Consider the following 20,273-nt stretch of genomic DNA (forward strand, 5'->3'; position numbering starts at 1 on the left):
CATATACTTTAGAATCATCAGTGACTTAACTGAGCCCTTCTACTGATAACTGATTGAAAGAAAGTCGATAAAAAAGTATCCAACGTAGAGTTCATATTGACGATTATCAGATTATTAGAAAACTCACTTGAAATCTTTACAGGAATCACTGATTGTCAGAGCGTAGTTGAACCGAACGATCACTAATATCTACTTACTAGAACTCATAAGCCGTATCTAAATGTGGTTCTGAGTAAACTAATCAGTAAAATCAGTCATCACTCTTGCCAGATATGATAAATCTGAAATGGTTGTACAGTTTTAAAGGATAATAACCATTTATTTCGATAAAGACTACAAACATTTTACGGGGCGTAACTCCAGTACCTTTCACTTCATAGACTACTATCAGCTGAGAAATAGTTGAGAAGTGCAAACCCTCCCTTTCGAACCCACAGTAATACCTTTACGTATGAGACTACAGAAGTTGCAGTCATATATTTAATTACTTGAAGTATGAATAATGTGGCTTGTAGGAACACCCAACCCATGCATTGTATAAAATGTCAGAGCTTTATCTAGTGGTACTTGTCTGGTTTTAAAGTAGGTTAACTCATTATTATTATTAATAAGCGTGACCATTTTTGCTTTCTGATTGATTTTGTTGTTCCCTTTAATTTGCTAAGTTTCCTATGTCCCAAGGATTTGTCGCCATATATACAGAACTGTTCTACTTATGTTCGGAACATTCTTAGAGGTCGATCCTCTCTATTGCTTATTAACGTCAAAGTTTTGTCATATATCAGTGGATGCATGATAGAGTTAGCATTATTTTACATTCACACTAGAAGAGATCTTAAAAAGTTTTTGATTAGAAATTACCTTAGATCCAAATGAATTAAATCCCAAATCGTAGATAATAACAACTGGGTTACAAAAATAGAAGCCCCAACATATAGTTTAGGACATAGTGTTAAGAAATCTATGAGCAAGGAACATGATAATTAATGAATTACGGAGTGATGAATTACAGAGCTATCGAAAAACGGCGAAGACTATACATCAATCTAACAGCTAGTTATGCAAACAAAGACATGTATAAAATAACATTTACAAATGATGCTAATTCTTGATAGCAAAAAAAAGTATTTACATATGAGGATTATTGTGAAAACAAAACATATAAATGTTACAACGTACTTACTGATAGAAGGAATTAATGAAATAGTCCCATTATGTGGTTGTTGTTTCTGTCGTTGTTGTTCAGTGTTTAATTGGCTATTTTCATTCTCAACCGCTGTTAAACATCCATGAATAACAATTTGATGTAGATTAGGTAGTTTGAACATTTCCATACCAACACTGAGTATAACACGTTCACCGATAATATAAGTATTGTGATCATCAATAGTTGATATGAGAATATCATTTAATGCTGTGAAAACAAGTTCACGATACAAATCGACCATTGGATTCTACATAAATAGAAGAAAAAAAGGGAAAATACAATAGGACTGTAAGATTTGTGAAGTTCACTTAGCCAACAAGTGAAAATTATATGCATAGAACAAAATTCCTTTTCTTTGTATTGAATATCACAGAATAATATTAGTGGAATCCACTTGGGAGTCATTAATCATCTGAATATATTTCATATATCTAAGCAAGTATTACTTATACTACTAGTAGTAGAGCTCTGCTTCTTTTCATTTTCATGTTACCTTGTTGAGAATGTGACATTTTCAAATATAAAGTATGAAGGAAAAAAATCAATCTTAACATTTACCAAATCTACATATAATCGAATAAATTTCAATGTGATTCGATTCTTCTAAGATCTCTATACAAACTTGTACTTTTTACTCTAGTCAACGTGTAGAAGAGAAGAGAATATAAACAATTTTGTTCATTGTAAAGAAATTAGAGTTGTAAATAACAAGCTAAGAGCATAAGCGTATCACAGTTGGCACTTACCAACACAGTGTATCTATTATCCTGAATAATTTCATGTAATTGGTTCCTTTGATAAACTTTCTGAAGTTAACAATGATATATATTTGTAAGATATTGTGAATTCGTTTAATTTTTGTGAGCTCCATATCTCTCATATACGAGTACTTGTATCTTTGCATGCTATTACGCGTATGAGGGCTGGTGTCACTTCCCGGCTGCTCAAACCGTGGAAGGGTATTTCTTGAAAAACTTGGAAAGGAAGTTGGACTAATGTTGGTCTTAACGACCTGGGAGCGTGACCGCATAGCCCAAGGGACAACTGCTTGAGGCCGGTCGCGCACGGCCTTTGTGTGGGAGGCTTTTGACATGTTAGCTCCGTTCTTCAAAGAGCCTTACCGCCGGAGAAGGAAATCCGTGAGGTAAGATGAGGTGTGACATTTTTTGGTCGACCTTTTCTAACCCCTTCCTTCCTTGTGGGAAGGCAGCATCGCTGCAGATGCGGGTTGTCCGAGGGAAACACCTTACTGTTGTCACACCCCTCTACAGTCAGCAGAACGACTTCGTCCTCAGACCTTGAGTTGCTGCTTTTGGTCTTACCGTTCTCCAATCGACCTGCTTGGCATGGTAGAACCTACAGGAACATATGTTCCAGCCAATATAGCTCGGTTGGGTCATCACGATAGGCAAGCCCGACCACCGCGTCAAGGTAGCAGCTAAGGTTGGATAATCCTTATCCAATCAGCGCTAGTCGATACTTGAAGAACACTCTAGAAACTTCTCGTGTAAAAACTATAAACATACTAACGTTTTTCTTATTGTGCTTCTTACTTCCATCTACCCTTGTTATTTGGAATATAATGTCTTTCCTGTCCAACCGTGTTCTGATTTCTGGACTTGTCAAGTGAATTGGTGTCTAAGAATACTAAGCAATAGGAATAGCTGGGTTGCAATAAGAGAGAATTATAACACCAACTATCACTAAACGTGTACTTTTTTCATTGTAAATATAAACAATCTATATATAACAAGTATAACTGTGAGATAAACAGCTAACTACACAGTCGATTACTAATAATTTATTGCCCTTCAATAATAAAACGATAATTAAGATATGATCATAAACAACATGAAGGCATCTAGGAAAACTGAGAATGTTTGGCAGCTCTCTGTCCAATTATCATTGCCTCTGAAAGTTTACTAGCATCCATTAACAACATTATATTAGTGATGTGGGAGATGTAACAAAGTGTGTTGGGTCACCGTGACGATATGTTCACAGATTTTGCTATTTGGAAAAACACTAGCTTCAGTGGTTTGCATGTGTCAAGAATGTCATCTTAATGAATTTCACATAATGCAATGATTGTCGACACTGGGACTGGGTGGAAAAAGTAGCGGAGTGATCAACTTATAATATGGTGCTGTGGCACAAAAGAAAGCTTTACAATACTGGCAACTGTCGTTCCATTACGACTACCTGGTTGAGGTCGTTTTAAATATGGCATTACTGAAGGGATTGAGGTGTCATTAAAGATGACTCAGAATATAAGCCAGTAGCTGTAATGATATGATTTACTTAAGGATTCTTCATAAAAGTGAGGGACTTCCTTAACTGAAAGAAGTCAGTCAGCTACAACGTAGCACCAGGCACATGTATACATCGGTCCAAGTTGCCATACCTCATAAGCACAACAACGAATTCATAGAAACAGTTACTTCAGTGGTAGTGATATATAAAAAGATTGTATATAAGAATATGATACAAGGAGAAAGAGTTAATTTGCAGAAAGAAATGTATAAAGTAATTTTAATCTCACAGTTTAAAGGAAGACAAAGAGTGTACACACCTACACCATTGTAATCGATTCTGAGCCATGTCACCCAGAATCTCCAACCATTGATTACGATAGTCACGCGGACCCCAATCAACTAGTCTGCATCTCCCAACATGGCTCAGACAAGAAGTTAATGACTTTATGGACAATGCTACGTTTTGGTTTTGTCGCCCCTAACTAACTGAAAGAAGTCCTTCTTGGTTGTATTCTTTTAAACTAAACTCTATCTCCCTATTGTCGTTTTTCTCACTGCACTTCCCTTTCCTGCTTTACCTTTTTTCACAATGTCTTTTCCTTTTATTTTGAGTAGTGCATACTTAGTTTTAGTATCAAATTGCATCACATTTTAAGCGTATTAAGTAAAATAGAATATTCAATCATCAATCAGTATACATATATGTCATTGAAAGAACAACAAAAGAATTATCACTTACAGAAAATGGACTATCATTATCCGATAAGTTAAAAGCACATTTCAACGGTGCAATTATTAGATTAATAAAAGAACGAGTTTTTGGTAATTTGAAAAATTCCACAGGATCAAATACTTGTGATTGGGTAGTGAAATTTCTAAGGTAACCACCAGTTGTAGTTGGTAATTGTTGATCCATAAAATAAGCCAAATGATTAAAATAATGATGTTTTGATAAATGTCGACAAATCCATTCAATACTGAAGTATAGTTGTTTTGAATATAAAGAGATTTTTGTAGATGAACAAGTTCCGATTAAAATGTTGAATAATTCCTCTAATACACGAATCGGTAATGTATAGTTTGATGATGTTGTTAATGATGGAAGTTTGGTTAAATATCTGTAGGGGAAAAAATGAAATAATAAAAGGGATTTAGTGTTTTACAGCAGCGAAAATAAATCATGTAAGCTGATTTGTATATCGCCCCCAAATGCTCTGGTACGGCCGAGAGTGAGGAGAGTCAGTTCTCTCTCCAAATGCTCTCACATGGCAACGTGCATACAACCACTGCCAGGGAAGTCCTACTCACGGCCTCGTGGCGGGGGTGTTGTTTAAGACATTGAGAGGACGAAAAGCGAACGCCCGGAGCATTAACCAGGTTGGTGGACATGCAGAGTCCACCTAGGGCAGTTGGAAAACCCTGATTTAAAACCAATGGTGCACATGGGCTCCAGTATCCTCAGGGAACAAATGGCGTATGAACCAATCGTTGATCACCGGCTTCCATGAGACTGCATCTCCTTACGATGCTCCACTGCGTTGTCGATCAGACCCTTAGGTCAAAGGCTACGGGTGCGACCCCCTAATAAAACCACCTGCTTCGGTTTGGGCACCCGAGGAGTATCACAGCCCTCACACATATCAAATGAGATTTGTGTGGCGCATATGTATTTGGTGCCTCCTTGTACCAATATCTATATGTTCAAATAAATAAATAATAAATAAATGTTTGTATATTAGAAAACTGTATAGGATGAGAAGGATTGTTTATTATGGTTTCTGAGCTGTATATGTTTAAAACAGAATATAGACTTTGAATGGTGTTTAGGAATAAAATCCTGGAGCTGAGTTTTGTCCCATTTGGGAATCGTCAGATGAATGTAACAATATCCCCGTATTTATGTTGCCACTGAGACTTGGACCCAGTACCTGTCTCTTCAAATGTTAGTGTATTTTCGACTAAACCACTGAATGCAGATAGCGTGTACCTTTCTTACATGTAAGGGTTTTTATCATCCAATTGTTGATATTAGATGGTGATTGGAGGTAGTCGACAGGAAACCCTGGACCGATAGCATTCGATCTGCATGACATTGATCGCCACCGAGTGATCAATCAATTGTGAATTGTTGATATTCGAAACTACATCTAACTAATCTCTATTAAGATACATGCATTGTGGTGCGGACAGACATAAGTAGTATGTAGCAAGAATCGGAATTGAAATGTTTACCAGCAGGAGATTGGAATTATGACAAGTGGGAAGAAAACAGAAAGCGATCGGAATAAAAACAGGATTAGAAGAATACTGGAGTATGTAAAGGACAACTCAAAGAAGATATGCAAATACTGTATTGAATGTATGATCATCATATTTTACAAAGGCACTGTTTGATTTTGTATAAAACAATAAATTGGTTTGCCGTAGCTCAGTTTTCGTTCACTACAGAATCAAACAGTGCCGAATAAACCATAAATAAAAATTGGCTAGTAGTGAAAAGTAGGCAACATGAAATTGAATTTCAAAATTTCCTCCGAGAGATCTAGACAAAAGTATGTAAAGAAACCTTGAGAAAACATCATCAAAAACCCTTTTTAACTATACGAAAGTATTCCTGAAAATCCTGGGAATTTTATTCAGTCAGTCAGTCAGCTACAACGTAGGACCAGGCACATATATGCATCGGTACAAGTTGCCATACAACATTAACACAAGATGAACACCGGATTCATAAAAGTAGTTAATTCAGAGGTGGTAATATATAAAAGAAATATTGCTTATAAGGATATAATACAGGAAGAAAGAATTAGTTGGTAGAAAGAAAGATAAGAAGTAATTTTAATCTCTTAGTTTAAGGGAAGATAGAGAGCGTATACACCGACGCCATTGTGATCGATCGATTCTGAGTCATGTCACCAAGAGTCTGCAACCATTGGTTACGATAGTCACGCGGACCCCAACCAAGTAGACTGCATCTACCAACATGGCTCAGAAAACAAGTTAGTGACTTCAAGCACTGATGCCACGTTTTGGTTTGGCCCCCCTAACTTTCTTCCAGCCATCCCGAACACCGGTTAGAATTGCACGTCGTGGTAATCGGTGTTCAGGCATACGTAACACGTGGCCCAACCATGTTAGTCGATGAAGACTCACAACCTCATAAACTGATTTACCATCATTCCCTAATACCCTGCGTCTAACCTCTCTATTACTTACCCGGTGATCCCAGCAGACGCCAGCAATATTTCTAAGGCATCTATGGTCAAATACTAGTAGCTTACGAGTGTCTTCTACCCTTAATGGCCATGTTTCGCTGCCGTAAATTAAAACAGAACGGACTGCCGCGTAGTATACTCGTCCTTTTATTGATAGACGGATATCTCACCTTTGCCATAGGTGACGTAAGTTGGCAAAAGCCAAGCGAGCTTTTATTGGAAGCACATTAAGTCTTAACTTGATGAAAGTACTTTAGGTTTGATTAAAATTTCATATTCCATGAAGATACACTAACAGAATTGATATAGAAACTCAGTTCGAGAATGTGTATTATTAATTCTCTGAACCAGAAGTAGAATGGATAAGGAAAAACAAGTTTAATTAAAATCTCTTAATATTACTAATCAATACAAGATATCTCAAATTCCACAATCAAAAGTCCTATCTAAAGATCACCAAGAAGCTTTCCAATTTTTCATGCAGAAATAGAACATTATTATCATTTCAATGGTTGAGATCATGAGTCAATTGAAGTTAGACCATTATGGGAAACCTGGAAGCACTGGACGGCCGTTTCGTCCTAGTAAAGAGTTCCTCAGTAGCGCACACCCACAATCTTGCCTCGCGAGATTCCAACACAGGACTTATCAGTGTCGCACGCGAGCACTTAACCACTAGACCACTGAGTCGGCCGGCATCCAACAGTGGTAATGTCTCACTTCAACTAATCCACGAAGTCGAGCGACACATCTATCATTGTCTTCAGTGAGCTACTATCTCACAACTGGCCCAGTTGAACTCCACTGGTCACTGTCTCTCACTATAACTCCAGGATATACATCTTGAAGCTAGTCACTAGTGAGCATATGTTGATTAGTATCAGAAGGGGTTTTCCATTGTGGTCTAGCTTTAATTGACTCATGACCTCAACTATTGGAATTACTACAATCTCCACAAGACCACTTCTGATATTATTATTCGACTGAAATATGATTATAATAAACAAAGATAAGTATGTGAGTCAAGTAAACATGAGCTTTGATGATTCGTTAAAACTCCTAATGTATTGATCGAAGAACAATAGAATTGAGGTAGCAGAGAGATGCTAACAGAGAAACAAGAAGCACTGACAAAATACGGAAGCTATTTTTCGGGGAGGTTATTTCATTTAATTCAAAGCTTGTAAAACAATGATATTTAATTTTGTCCCTAGTCTATTCTATATATCCATAAGCATTCGTTTGATTTATGATTCACTGTCATAGCCCTTTTTGTTCCAAAGCTGTTGTAATTTAAACGTATTATTTTGTACTCTATTTTCTAAGCTAATCTGCAGTATTTTCCTAATTATTGTACGTTGTGGTCGGGTTAGTCATGCATGTTTTTACACTGATCTGAAAACTGGAACCAGATTGGAATTGGAAATAAATCGTTTCGTGTTCCAGTTGACTTGTCTTCTCTCACTCGCGTGCTTATCAGCCAATCAGCTGATGGAATAGTTTCCTTCTCTCTAACCCACTTCGAACTCACGCGCACTAGCCTCAAGTTTAAGCCGGTCAGCCTATCGCGTCAGGGTCTTAATCTGGATTAGACAAGTTATCCTCAGCACAAAAATGGGTAGACAGATCGAGGACGTAACAAACGTAAAAACAAGAAAGCGTCATGGAAACTTACTTGATGTTGATTAATAACGAATTCCCTAGTGTGAAAATATGGTCAACAGAACCATTAGTTAACCAGCTGACTTGTGCATTTTTTCCATGTTTGGACAATAATAAACGACAAACAGTAAACTATGGTATCAATACAGAGAAAAAAACAAAATTATTTTATAAATGCCAGAAATATACAATTTGATCGTTGAGGTCATGAGTCAATTGAAGTTAGACCATTATGGAAAACCTGGAAGCACTGGACGGCCGTTTCGTTCTATTGTGGGATTCTTCAGTAGTGTGCATCTACAATCTCGCCTCGCGAGCGCTTAGCCATTAGACCACTGAGTCGGCCGGGATCCAACAGTGTTAATGTGTAACTTCAACTAATCCACGAAATTCAGCGACACATCCACCATTGTCTTCAATGAGTTACTATCTCATAACAGACATGGTTGAAATCCACTGGTCACTGTTTCTCACTAGAACTCCAAGAAAACACGTCTTGGAGACCGTCACTAGTGAACATATATTGATTAATATCAGAAGGGGTTTTGTGGATATTATAGTAATTTTAATAATTGAGAAGAAATATATATTTGAGAAATAAAATGTATCAATGAGAAATTAATACAGCGGTAACTCAATTGAGCACATACTATTGAAGAGCTCCAGACTAGGACGAAATAGATATCTTTCCTGTCTTCGAACCAATTGTAAATATTACAATATTTTTGTCGCATATTCATGTAATACATAAATTCAAATGTGGCAGTCTCTTGCTCTTAAACAAAAAAAGGTAGAATGAGAGTAAATTAACCACCATGGTAGTTCCCTTTGAATTTTGTCAGTAATAAACGAAGTCATAAGTCACATACATACATACGGTTAGCAGACGTAATTTTTCACTTAGAATAAATCTGAAACAGCAAAATCCATTGCTTTATGTCCACAGTTGAAAAGTAGGTGGTCAGTGGGGTTTCAGCAGGTTCCCTTGTTTCTTCCTATTTGGAACTGATAATTGTAGGAGGCATCAGTATCTACCTTGGAATGGTTTACCGAAGATTGAAGTCAATGATTCACTGGATTAAGAGGTATTCAATAAGTGAGTTTCGGTGGATTATGGTGTCGACTATGGTTAATAGTTTGATGTAGTGTTGTCAGACTATCATATCATAGTGACTCAGTCGATGTATATTGGCTGGAAAATTAGTTCCTATAGGATTTATCATGCCAGGCTAGTCGGCTGAAGAGCGGTAATGTTAAAAGTAGCAAACCTAAGAATTGAAGAAGTTATAATGCCAAATTTACTGAGGTGTGACGGTATCAGAATATTTCCATCAAACAAACAGCGATCAGTTAGTCACAACATAGAACTTTTACTCATGTACGTCGGTTCAAGTTGTCATACCCCATTATCACAGCATGTGAACCAATATTTCCTTCCAAAAAGGGATTTTATTTATTATTTATTTGAACACATAAACACTGGTACAAGAGGGCACCAAATATATATGCGCCATACAAAACAATAAGAATAGGAAGAGAAAAAAAGAAGATATGGAGCGTAAAAGAAAAAAACAATAACGATCAGATTAGTGTAAGGTAGTGTAATAATAATAATAATAATAATAATAATAATAATAATAATAATAATAATAATAATAATAATGGGGGAAACGGAAAGGTACAACCAGAAGAAATCTTTCAGTTAAGGAAGATAAAACCACTTTTTATGAAGAAAGTAAAAGAAGGTTACAGCAGGATCGCCACTGGCTTCTATTCTGAGCCATATCTGATAACGCCTCTACCACTGTGTCGCACCATCTTTCGGACCCCTCCAAAAAGGAAGGATGAACTTAAAAGATTTATACCTCGAAAATAGCATACTACACCTTGTCCCATGGCTAAACCTTTAACAAACAACTACTTGTTAAAAGGTAGTGTGTGACCGGCATCAGACGGTTGTCTCGACAGACACGCTCGAAAACCGTCAATATCATTACTAATCCAGTTTCCTTTTAGGGTTTTTCAAGAAGTATTCTTCCATAGTATGGCCAACCGAGAAGTGACGACCTTCACTACACCTCTGACAGCAATTTGGTAGATTATAGTGTTCAACGCAATTAACTTCCAACCATTATGGTTCAGGCTTCCATTTCAATGAATCTACTTGAGTTTAATGATCCAAATTAGTACTATTGGTCCTTACAGAAAAGTGTATTTCAAAGCTGAGTAACATAATTCCATACTTTATTACTTGAGTTGCATTCATGAAAAAAGGTGAATTGTAAACAGAATGAAATATAAACAGCCTTTCGGTCCATATTTGACTTTTTTTATATAAACAACAACAACAACAAAAAACATACATTCTAACTTACAAGATGTTTTTGTTCCGGACTTTTATTACGATAGCATGTATTGAAACATTGAAGTAACTTCAATAATTTATGTTCAAATTCATGCTCCACATTGAAACCAGTTTTATTTATTATATCATCTAATTGTTTAGATAATTCATTCAATAATCCAATAAAGTAACGTTTCTAGAAAATTAAAAGAATGTTCATCAGAGAGAGAGACAGAGAGAGAAAAACGGAAGAACAAGAACGATGGAACCAAGTAAATATGTTTATAATGAAGTAACACTAGTCATTAAATTGATATCTACATGTTATAACTTGTAGCTTGAGTGCCCTGTTCATGTATAACGTAATGATATCGCCAATTAGAGAACAGTAATTTATCGATTAGACCAATGACGCGTAAAACACGTACGAGCAGTCTAGAGTCCATATCGGTCCTGCTTCCAGTCTAGCCCCACCAGTTAAATCCAGAACATCAATCTCAGCCTCTGTGATATGAACCATGTATTTCAAATATACTGGGTTTATATAGAAACCATACAGACCACATCGTACCAGTAAATAGGAAACAACATTTGCAGAAGATCTATGGCAACTCGAACTGATGTATGTACGTCGGAAGTTCTACGATGTTACCGACTGACAGTATTATATATATCAACAAAATGCAAATGATTGGTAAAGTTTAGAAATCTTACCATTTTATTTCGTGCAACATAATCTCGGAGACATTTTTGAATTTTAGTAGCGGCACGTTCTTGTTTGACCATATTCTAATCAAATACACATAGAAAATGATAGAATTGTGAAATAACACACTTTATTTCATTAACAATATAATGTGTTACTTTGATGAAAAACAAACTATATCAAACAATTTTTGTAAGCAATGGTGGATAGTGGTTAGCAGTGGAATCCAGGACGTGCGTTTCGTCCTACTTGAGACTCATCAGCTGGGTGTACTTGCATCTCAGAGTTGATGTTCAATCTGGGACTCGAACCCAGTACTATTCGCTTCAAACGCCATCGCGTTATCCACTCAGCTACTGAGTCCTGATAGCCACTTGCTTGTGCAATGGGGTGAATTTAAATTCACTTGGTATTGTTTGGCTTGTATCTTCCCATTGAGGTTATAGACTGCAATTGATCGGTCTGTTATTGGCATATATGCATACTGTGCGTATGCCTCGATATTGCCTTAATTCGCAAGCTTTTTGTAAGCAATGATGGATAGTGACGATAGGACGAAACGCGCGTCCTGGATTCCACTGCTAGCCACTACAAATCTTTGCTTTTAAAAGCTTGTGATTTAATGCAATGTCGAGGCATACGCACAGTATGCACGTATGCCAATAGAAGACGGGTCAATTGCAGTCTTAAACCTCAATGGGAAGATACAAGCCAAACAATACCAAGTGAATTTATATCAAACAATATTTGTGAGAAGACAAGTTTAATGCTACTATATAGTTCTTATTTTCATCGTATTTATGTCATTCACCACAAGTATTGTTGTACTGTAGTGAACGAAAACATAAGTGAGGGGACAATCGAATGTATTTCAACACAAATTTAGTAAAACCTGAGAATCATACGCTAAAAATAATCCATTTTTGCAACATGTTAATCAATCATCTCAGGTTTCATTGTTCTTTCGTTTCCACACCAATCATTCTTTGTACTCGTTCTCTTTTCTTCGATCTTCTTAACCTTCTGCCTACAGATATTTCACTTTCCATTGACGATACATACTACTCATCAGTCGATATCAGTAGCACACACCGCAGTACTCAAAATCAATAAAGCCCCCGAATGCCCTGGTATGGCCGAGGGCGGGGTGGGTTCGCCCGCCCTCTCCAAATACTCTCACATGGCCACGCGTATACAACCTCTGCCAGGGAAGTCCTACTCACTGCCTTTTCACACCAGGGGTGTTGTTTACGAAAATGAGAGGACGAAAAGCGAATGTCCAGCGCTTTAACCGGATTCCAAACCAAACCAATGGTGCACATGGGCTCCAGAATCCTAAACGAACAAATGGTGTATGAACCAATTGTCGGTCACCGGCTACCATGGGACTGCATCTCCTCACGATGCTCCACTGCCTTGTGGGTTAGACCATTAGGTCAAAGGCTCGGGGTGTGGCCCCTAAGATAACCACCTGCTTCGGTTTGGGCACCCGGGTAGTATCGCAGCCCACACACAATTAATGAACTGAATTGTCTATGATTATGGAAACTAATTCTCTTGCCTCGACGAACATTCAAATGATTCAAATTATTATTATTGCCATTATTATTATTATTATTATTATTATTATGATTATTATTATTATTATTATTATTATTATTATTATTTACTGCGTCATTATTCACCCTCCTTTATTCCCACTCTGTTTAGACTTATTTTTTCGACTTATACAGCAGCTCGTCTATGGTGGAAATTCTACTATATCTAAACGTTCTCGAGTCACTGTTCAGTTGAAAATTGTATGTTATCACCGAATATGAGTATTGAAGCAGTTTTTCTAAAACCACGTGCACCATTCAAACTGGCTGCCTTCAACGTTCGCACATTTATGCAGGTCGGACAACAGATAGGGCTGGCTATGTCTTTAGAAAGTCTTAATATTGATGTTTGTTGTCTATTCGAGACCCGTATTCAAGACTGGTGAAGTACTACAAATTCGCTCTCCATCTGTCGCTTCGAAAACCTTGTTTCACGTGCGCTTATCCGGGGACCCTGTGGCATCTTTGTCTGGTGTTGCTGGCGTTGGTGTCGCACTAAGCGCTAGAGCTGAGGCAGCACTAATCGACTGGATCCCCATTAACAGTCGGTTATGTGCTGTTAGATTAGAAAGTTCCATCAAAGTGAGAAGAAATCGGCGTGAGAAACGATGTCTTTTCGTCATCTCCGCCTATGTCCCGACAGATTGCAGCCCGGATGCAATCAAGGATGAGTTTTACCACCAGTTATCAGTTCTTCTCCAGAAAGTGCGTTCGACAGATATTGTAATACTAGCCGGTTGTGTACAAGACTGCCGCTCCTTTTGGAGTACCTATCTGGACTCTGACCATGCCTTGGTCTGCGCCAATCTTACCTTACTTCTCAGTGGACAACGAAGTGACCGCCACCAACGGATTGATGTTAGCAAGCTGGTTGCAACTTCTGTTGCAAGTAAGTATCGAACAGAGCTAGCCTCTAGGCTAGCTACCACTCCACTGAAAAGTATAGATGAGCATTGGTTGCAATTGCATGACGCCATGAAAATGGCGAGGACAGTCAGTTGTGGGTTCGCGAAACGTCCCGCTTTTAAGCACTGGGTTTCTGCAGGTTCCTTACAACTCATTGAAGCCTGTCGGTCTACTCCGGATGACTGTGAGTTTGACCACAAACGAAGGATGTTGCGTAAGGAAATTGGGCAAAGCTTGCGTAAGAACCGAGAAACCTGGTGGTCGGCGCGTGCTAATGATTTGGAAGCAGCAGCTGCATATGGTAATTACCGGAAGCTCTTCCAACTCATCCGAGCCACTGGCAGCAAAAGTCTGGTGTGAGCGAAACAATCTGCGAGGATGATGGAATGCCAATCACTAACATCCATCGACGTCTTGGACGATGGGCAGAATTTTTCGAAGTACAGGTCAACTGACCTGCTGCTCTGGCAGCATCGGTCAGACTGTCCTGCTCTCCATGGCCGGTGACGACTGATCCACCAAATGAGGTGGAAGTCCGCAAGGAACTCCAACTCTTGAAGCGTTACAAATCACCTGGCCCAGATGACTTAACTCCGGCTCTTTTTAAACATGATGGTGACTTTCTGACTAAGGAACTGACGACGTTGTTTACAAAGGTTTGGGAACGAGAGAGTGTAACAACGTCATGGAATGAGTCGATAGTTGTCCCTATCTTTAAAAAGGGTTCACGTCGTTCCTGTAACAACTATCGGGGGATAAGTCTACTTCCGATTTCGTCCAAGCTATTGGCTTCCGTCATACTTCGTAGGTTGTTCAAAATCTATGAAAGATTGACTCGCGAGAGGCAGACTGGTTTTCGTTCTGGTCGAGGATGTATTGATCATATCTTCACCCTCCGTCAAATGTTAGAACACCGTCATACTTATCAAAGGCCAACAATCGTAGTATTTCTTGACATCAGGGCTGCCTTCGATTCGTTGGATAGGGCTGCTCTCTGGGATTGTCTATTGAAGAAGGGTGTGCCTGAGAAGTTTAATAACATTCGAAAAGCCCTATATACAAACACCTCAGGCAGAGTGAGGCAATACAACCACCTCTCTCCATTGTTCTATTCGAGCAGTGGGGTTAGACAGGGTTGCCCAATCTCACCATTCCTCTTCAACTTTCCCATCGGTGACATTCTGGAAACAGCTCTGATGGATGCAAGTAATGGCGGTGTGGATCTGTTGCCTGGAGAAAGACTTCTCGACCTTGAGTATGCCGATGATATTGTCTTACTGTGCGATAATGCCCAAGGCATGCAATCCGCACTTAATCAGTTGGCAATCAGTGTCCGTAGGTATGGTATGTGCTTTGCACCTTCGAAATGCAAAGTACTTCTACAAGACTGGCAGGATCCTAATCCTGTACTCACCCTGGATGGTGAGCAGATAGAAGTAGTCGAGAAGTTCATGTATCTGGGTAGCTGTGTTCGATCATCGCTGTCTCCGAAGGATTGCTGACATCCAGTGGCAACACCATGTCAGTAATGCAGAGGTTCTACATCGTGTGTTCGGGCACAGAGACGATAATTCAATTGGTGTCACCATCTTGAAACACCGACTTCGGTGGCTTGGGCATGTTCTACGAATGTCGTCCCAGAGAATTCCACGTCGTTCATTATTTGCCGACTCTGGGACTGGTTAGAAAAAGCGGAGAGGTGGTCAGTGTATGACATGGTGTCGTGGTATGAAAGAACGCTGCAAAGGACTGGCTTGTGTCGGTCCTTCACGACTCCCTGGTAGGGGTCCGAGAGATGGTGCTACACAGTGGCTAGAGACGTTATCAGATATGGCTCAGAATAGAAGCCAGTGGCGATCCTGCTGTAACCTTTTACTTTCATCATAAGAAGTGGTTGTATCTTCCTTAACTGAAATATATACCCTTCTGTTCCCCTACTATTGCTATTATTATTATTATTACACTACCTTACACCAATCTCTTCGTTATTGTTTTTTTAATTATTATTTCTTTTTTAGGTTCCTCACTTTTTTCCTTCTTAGATTCTCATTGTTTTGTGTGGCGCACATATATTCGGCGCACTCCTGTACCGATATATATGTGTTCAAATAAATAAATCAATAAAGTCAATAAAATTTAGGCCAAATTTAGGAGAAACGGCGGACGAAATTATTAGACATGGATTTTTTTGTTTGTATTTATTTACAGTGTCCCTGAAGCGAAATTCCGGAAAAAAAGAGTTGGGGGTTTATTCTGTTGGTGAATGAAACGACAGTTCAAATACTGACGACAACAAAAGTAATAAATAATAACTATTGAACAAGAGGTGATTAAATAACCTATTGATTAACGTTTTGAGATTCAAATCAATGAATAATTAGATTGAGCCCAATTGGAAATATCAACAGTACGATGTAGATACACCAGTTTGACGAATAGCACTATTAAAATGTAGCATGAAAGTACATTCAAATCAACAAGAAAATCATAAGTGGAGAAGATGGATACGAAAAATATACAGTATAAAGGTGTTTAATAACTAAAAACAAACATTATGAACTAGTTCTTACTACTGTAATCATTTTTGATTCATTTCAGCTAATCTCTTCAACTGGATAGTGTACAATTTTTCTGTTACATAATCCAAATCTACAATTATTAATTTCATGAAATCAATTTGTTTAAAAAACTAGATCATATCTCTAACTTTCACATATCATAAGATTTATCTGAAAGCCCTTATTCAATATTCAGTCTTTATCCATTTTTTTATTCAGAAAACAAATCAATTTTTTTAATTAAAGAAATTTCAATTCGTTCATGAACGAACTGCATCTCTGTGTTAATGTGGTATGACAACTTGAACTGATGTACGTACGTACGAAATTCCACGTTGTTACTGACTAACTAACTGACTGACTGACTGACTGACTCATGAACGAAACAATGAATAAGTATAAAACAAATCATAATGTTAATTTCATATTTTACCTTAGATATATAAATTGTATTATATAATACTTACTTCACGTGACTTTCGTTCTTCACGTGTTTTTTGAACAAGTGCATGGGTTGACAACTGTGAAAGTGTGTAAGGATGGAAAAACAATTTACCAAATAAAAAAAGACTGATTAAATATAATTGTTAGGGATTTCTAATTAAGTTTACCAAAAATAATAATAATAACTAACCTTAAAATAGGAAAATTAGAAACTATAAGTATTTTATGGTAAAACAAGAAGGATGAATTGTCCTGTCTTACTTTACGGTTAAGACATGATCAATCATAGGTTACTTGTATATGATCATAGATGCTTTCAAAGCAGTACTCATGTATACTGAGACCACTAAGTGATTAATGCTGACATTAGATGGATGGTGTCAGGTAAAGATGATAAATCAGTTGATGATATGGTGAACCTCGATCGATTGTGGTACTTGGGACATGTATTGGGTATGTTTAATCACTACCAACTTCGACTCGTAATATTTGCTGGTATAGGGGCGAGTCAAAATAAAGCTAAGGCAGCTAAACCAAAACTTGGCATCAATTCAAAGTCATCGACTATTGCATATATCTGCCAGGTTTCACGTTGCTTGTGACTGTATCAAGGAGGATGAGAGATGGAAAACAACAGATTCAACCAATTGGTTCATCGTAAGTAACGCAGAACCTAGTATAAATGTATATCGGTCCAAGTCTACACGCCAAATCAACGCAGCAATACGAAATTATCAGCTAATTATAATGTACGACAGGGCATAAATATGTAATAGTAAGGTTACGATTATTCACACCAGGATAGTGATAGGATAATAGCAAGTAACAGAAAATGGAGAATAATGTAGGATACAGTGGAAAGCTAGAAGAAATATAGAGCAAGAAAAACGATTAGCAACGAAAAATGAAATTACACTAACCTCAAGATTTAGACTCTAAGAGGAGGATACACAACACATATACCACAGTTACTGTGATGATTTTCGGGTCCCATCACATGGCTGAACGTCTCCAAATACATGTCACAATCCCATAGTTTCACACCACGGGATTACTTTAGTTAGACAACTGAAAACCAAGGAGCACTGAACATTTGTTTCGTCATAGCATGGGACACCTAATAAGTATTTATCCACGACCCTACCTGGAATCGAACGCAAGACCCTCACACCTCACGATGAGCATTCAAACTTCATACAACTTAACTGGTATCCGATGGTTCACATCCCTAAACTCATGGTGCTGCGTGACCCAAATTCTAGCCCGGAAGTCTCTGCTCAGTGACACAGACCAGTCCAATGATTAGTGCCTTCGTAAATTGACTCCAAATCTTGATTTGTCCGTTTCTAGAATCTTTACAACTTCTGAAGTAATTATCATTTGGTATCGGGATGAGCGGTGGTAGGAAAATGTGATAAACATATCTAGGATGATGAGTTGAAAGTACAATACCTCACATACTGATTTATCATATTAACTCAATATCTTCAGCCAAATATAAATGTAAATTACATGATGGTCTAATTATACGCTAGCAATTTTTTGAAGACATGCACAACCAAATACTAGGGATTTAAATATCACTTCACCTTGATGAAAATTACATATTAATCAATATAATTTAACTATTTTGTGAGAATAAATTATTCACAACGAGATAAAGTTGTAGTGTAATTCGAACGTGGGACCCAGTGGCTGAAGGTTGAATATTTCAACTATAAGTCACAGCTTCACATCACGGAGTTAAATGCTAAGTACAACAGAATGGCGAATAAAACCAACAGGTTGAGTGGAATTGAAATGACCAGTGGTTATCCAGCTGCTAGCACACTTAGTTACAGAGTCTAAAATAGATAAGGTACTTACAGTTGTTCCACTCAATCACATTCTTCAATTCGCGTGTTGCAGTAAATCAATCGAAATGATAAGGGAAATCTAGACTAGTCGAACTGTCTAATTATATACCAAGAGCTTTATATCTTAGGTCAAGGTATTTTGCGCAGTACTATTCACCATTTAACTAATAGTTTTTAATTGTCATGAGACAAAAGGTAGTAGTTGTCAATCTAATTTCTTGGTACTTGATTCGAGTAAGAAATAAAACTAACAGTCTGGTCTTAATTAACTGGCAAGTGAGTGGCCTATAAAACTCATATACTTCAATAACTTATGACATTTAATCATATTTATTGTTGTATCTAGTGTTTTGTACATAAATATGTGGTCACTAAAAATACTGCGTTAGCTAGTTATCTTGTCTTTTGATATCAATCCAATTGTGGCCTGCGTCTACAACTTCGTTTGGTGAACAATTAATCGTCAGTCATATTGTATCATCAATAAATCAACATCCTAATTATCCATCCAACAATTTAAAACCTATTCACCGAACTTAAAACCTCCCGCGCAACAGTACTCCAAAGCAATTTTAAGATGGTAGTTTTCAACTCCAGAACCGATATTTCACACATTATTTTCATTCTCTACTCCAAGTATTACTCCTATAGTTACTAGCGGTATTTCAATAGCACTATGTTCCCCATGTTTTGTTTACAAAATATGAACTAGACACATTCGTATCCTATAGATGAATTACGTTTGTTTTTTACATAATGGATACATCTTACACCGTTTGCATATAGCCAACAATGATTCTGTGAAATAAAACGAATTTATCACAACCCGCAAATGTTATGTTTGTTAAAATAAGTAAATGAGTACATGAATAAAGCATTACCTTTTGGGTATGATCAAGCACTAATGATCGCTTTGATTTGTAATTCCCTTCAAATGAGTACATTTCAACGTATATTTCCAAACTTATAATAGTATAAAACCTTTCCCATTCACAATAATCCAAAAAGAGAAAGTCATAACAGACCTCTTGTTCTCACAGTCCCCAAAACACTAAGGAATAAAAAATGTGGACAGTGCTTTATTATTACTCCGGAGTATATCTACCCTTCAAATAGTACGGAATCATCTCTCCAGGTAAAAAAAGATTAACCACGGACTAAAAAGTTGCTTTCACTTGTGAATTTGTCACTTATAGACCAGATATTGAAGAAGACTTTTCGGTATATTTATTAGTAATTTAAACACGAAAACATTGGTACAATAGGGACCAAAATATATATGCACCGCAAAAAGTAGTCATCATTCACTTGGCGTGTGAGCTGAGATGATGTCCAGGTCGCCAAACCGAAACAGGTGGTCTTCTTAAAAGCCTACTCTCCAAGCTTTTGACCTAGAGGTTTAATCCACAAGGCAGTGGAATAGCGTTAGGAGATGCAAACCCCAAATGCCATGATACAGCCGAGGGTGGGGAGAGTCAGCTCTCCCTCTCAAAATTCTCTCACATGATCACGTGCATACAAC

At 37.6% G+C, this 20,273-nt stretch overlaps 1 protein-coding gene across 1 annotated transcript in view; it reads right to left on the reverse strand.

Moving 5' to 3' along the window:
* The window catches only part of UBE3C (Ubiquitin-protein ligase E3C), a 47,662-nt gene that overhangs the window by 25,937 nt on the left and 1,452 nt on the right, over positions 1–20,273 (reverse strand). The window contains exons 2-8 of the mRNA XM_051210181.1: positions 19,633–19,802; positions 16,919–16,972; positions 11,398–11,472; positions 10,715–10,879; positions 8,353–8,471; positions 4,202–4,580; positions 1,184–1,454 (exon numbers count right to left, since the gene is read on the reverse strand). Coding sequence (XP_051070148.1) covers positions 1,184–1,454; positions 4,202–4,580; positions 8,353–8,471; positions 10,715–10,879; positions 11,398–11,472; positions 16,919–16,972; positions 19,633–19,695 — 1,126 coding nt within the window. The 5' untranslated portion in view covers positions 19,696–19,802. The remainder of the gene's footprint in view (positions 1–1,183; positions 1,455–4,201; positions 4,581–8,352; positions 8,472–10,714; positions 10,880–11,397; positions 11,473–16,918; positions 16,973–19,632; positions 19,803–20,273) is intronic.

The sequence above is a fragment of the Schistosoma haematobium genome, chromosome ZW (genome assembly GCF_000699445.3).
Source record: "Schistosoma haematobium chromosome ZW, whole genome shotgun sequence".
Taxonomy (NCBI): domain Eukaryota; kingdom Metazoa; phylum Platyhelminthes; class Trematoda; order Strigeidida; family Schistosomatidae; genus Schistosoma; species Schistosoma haematobium.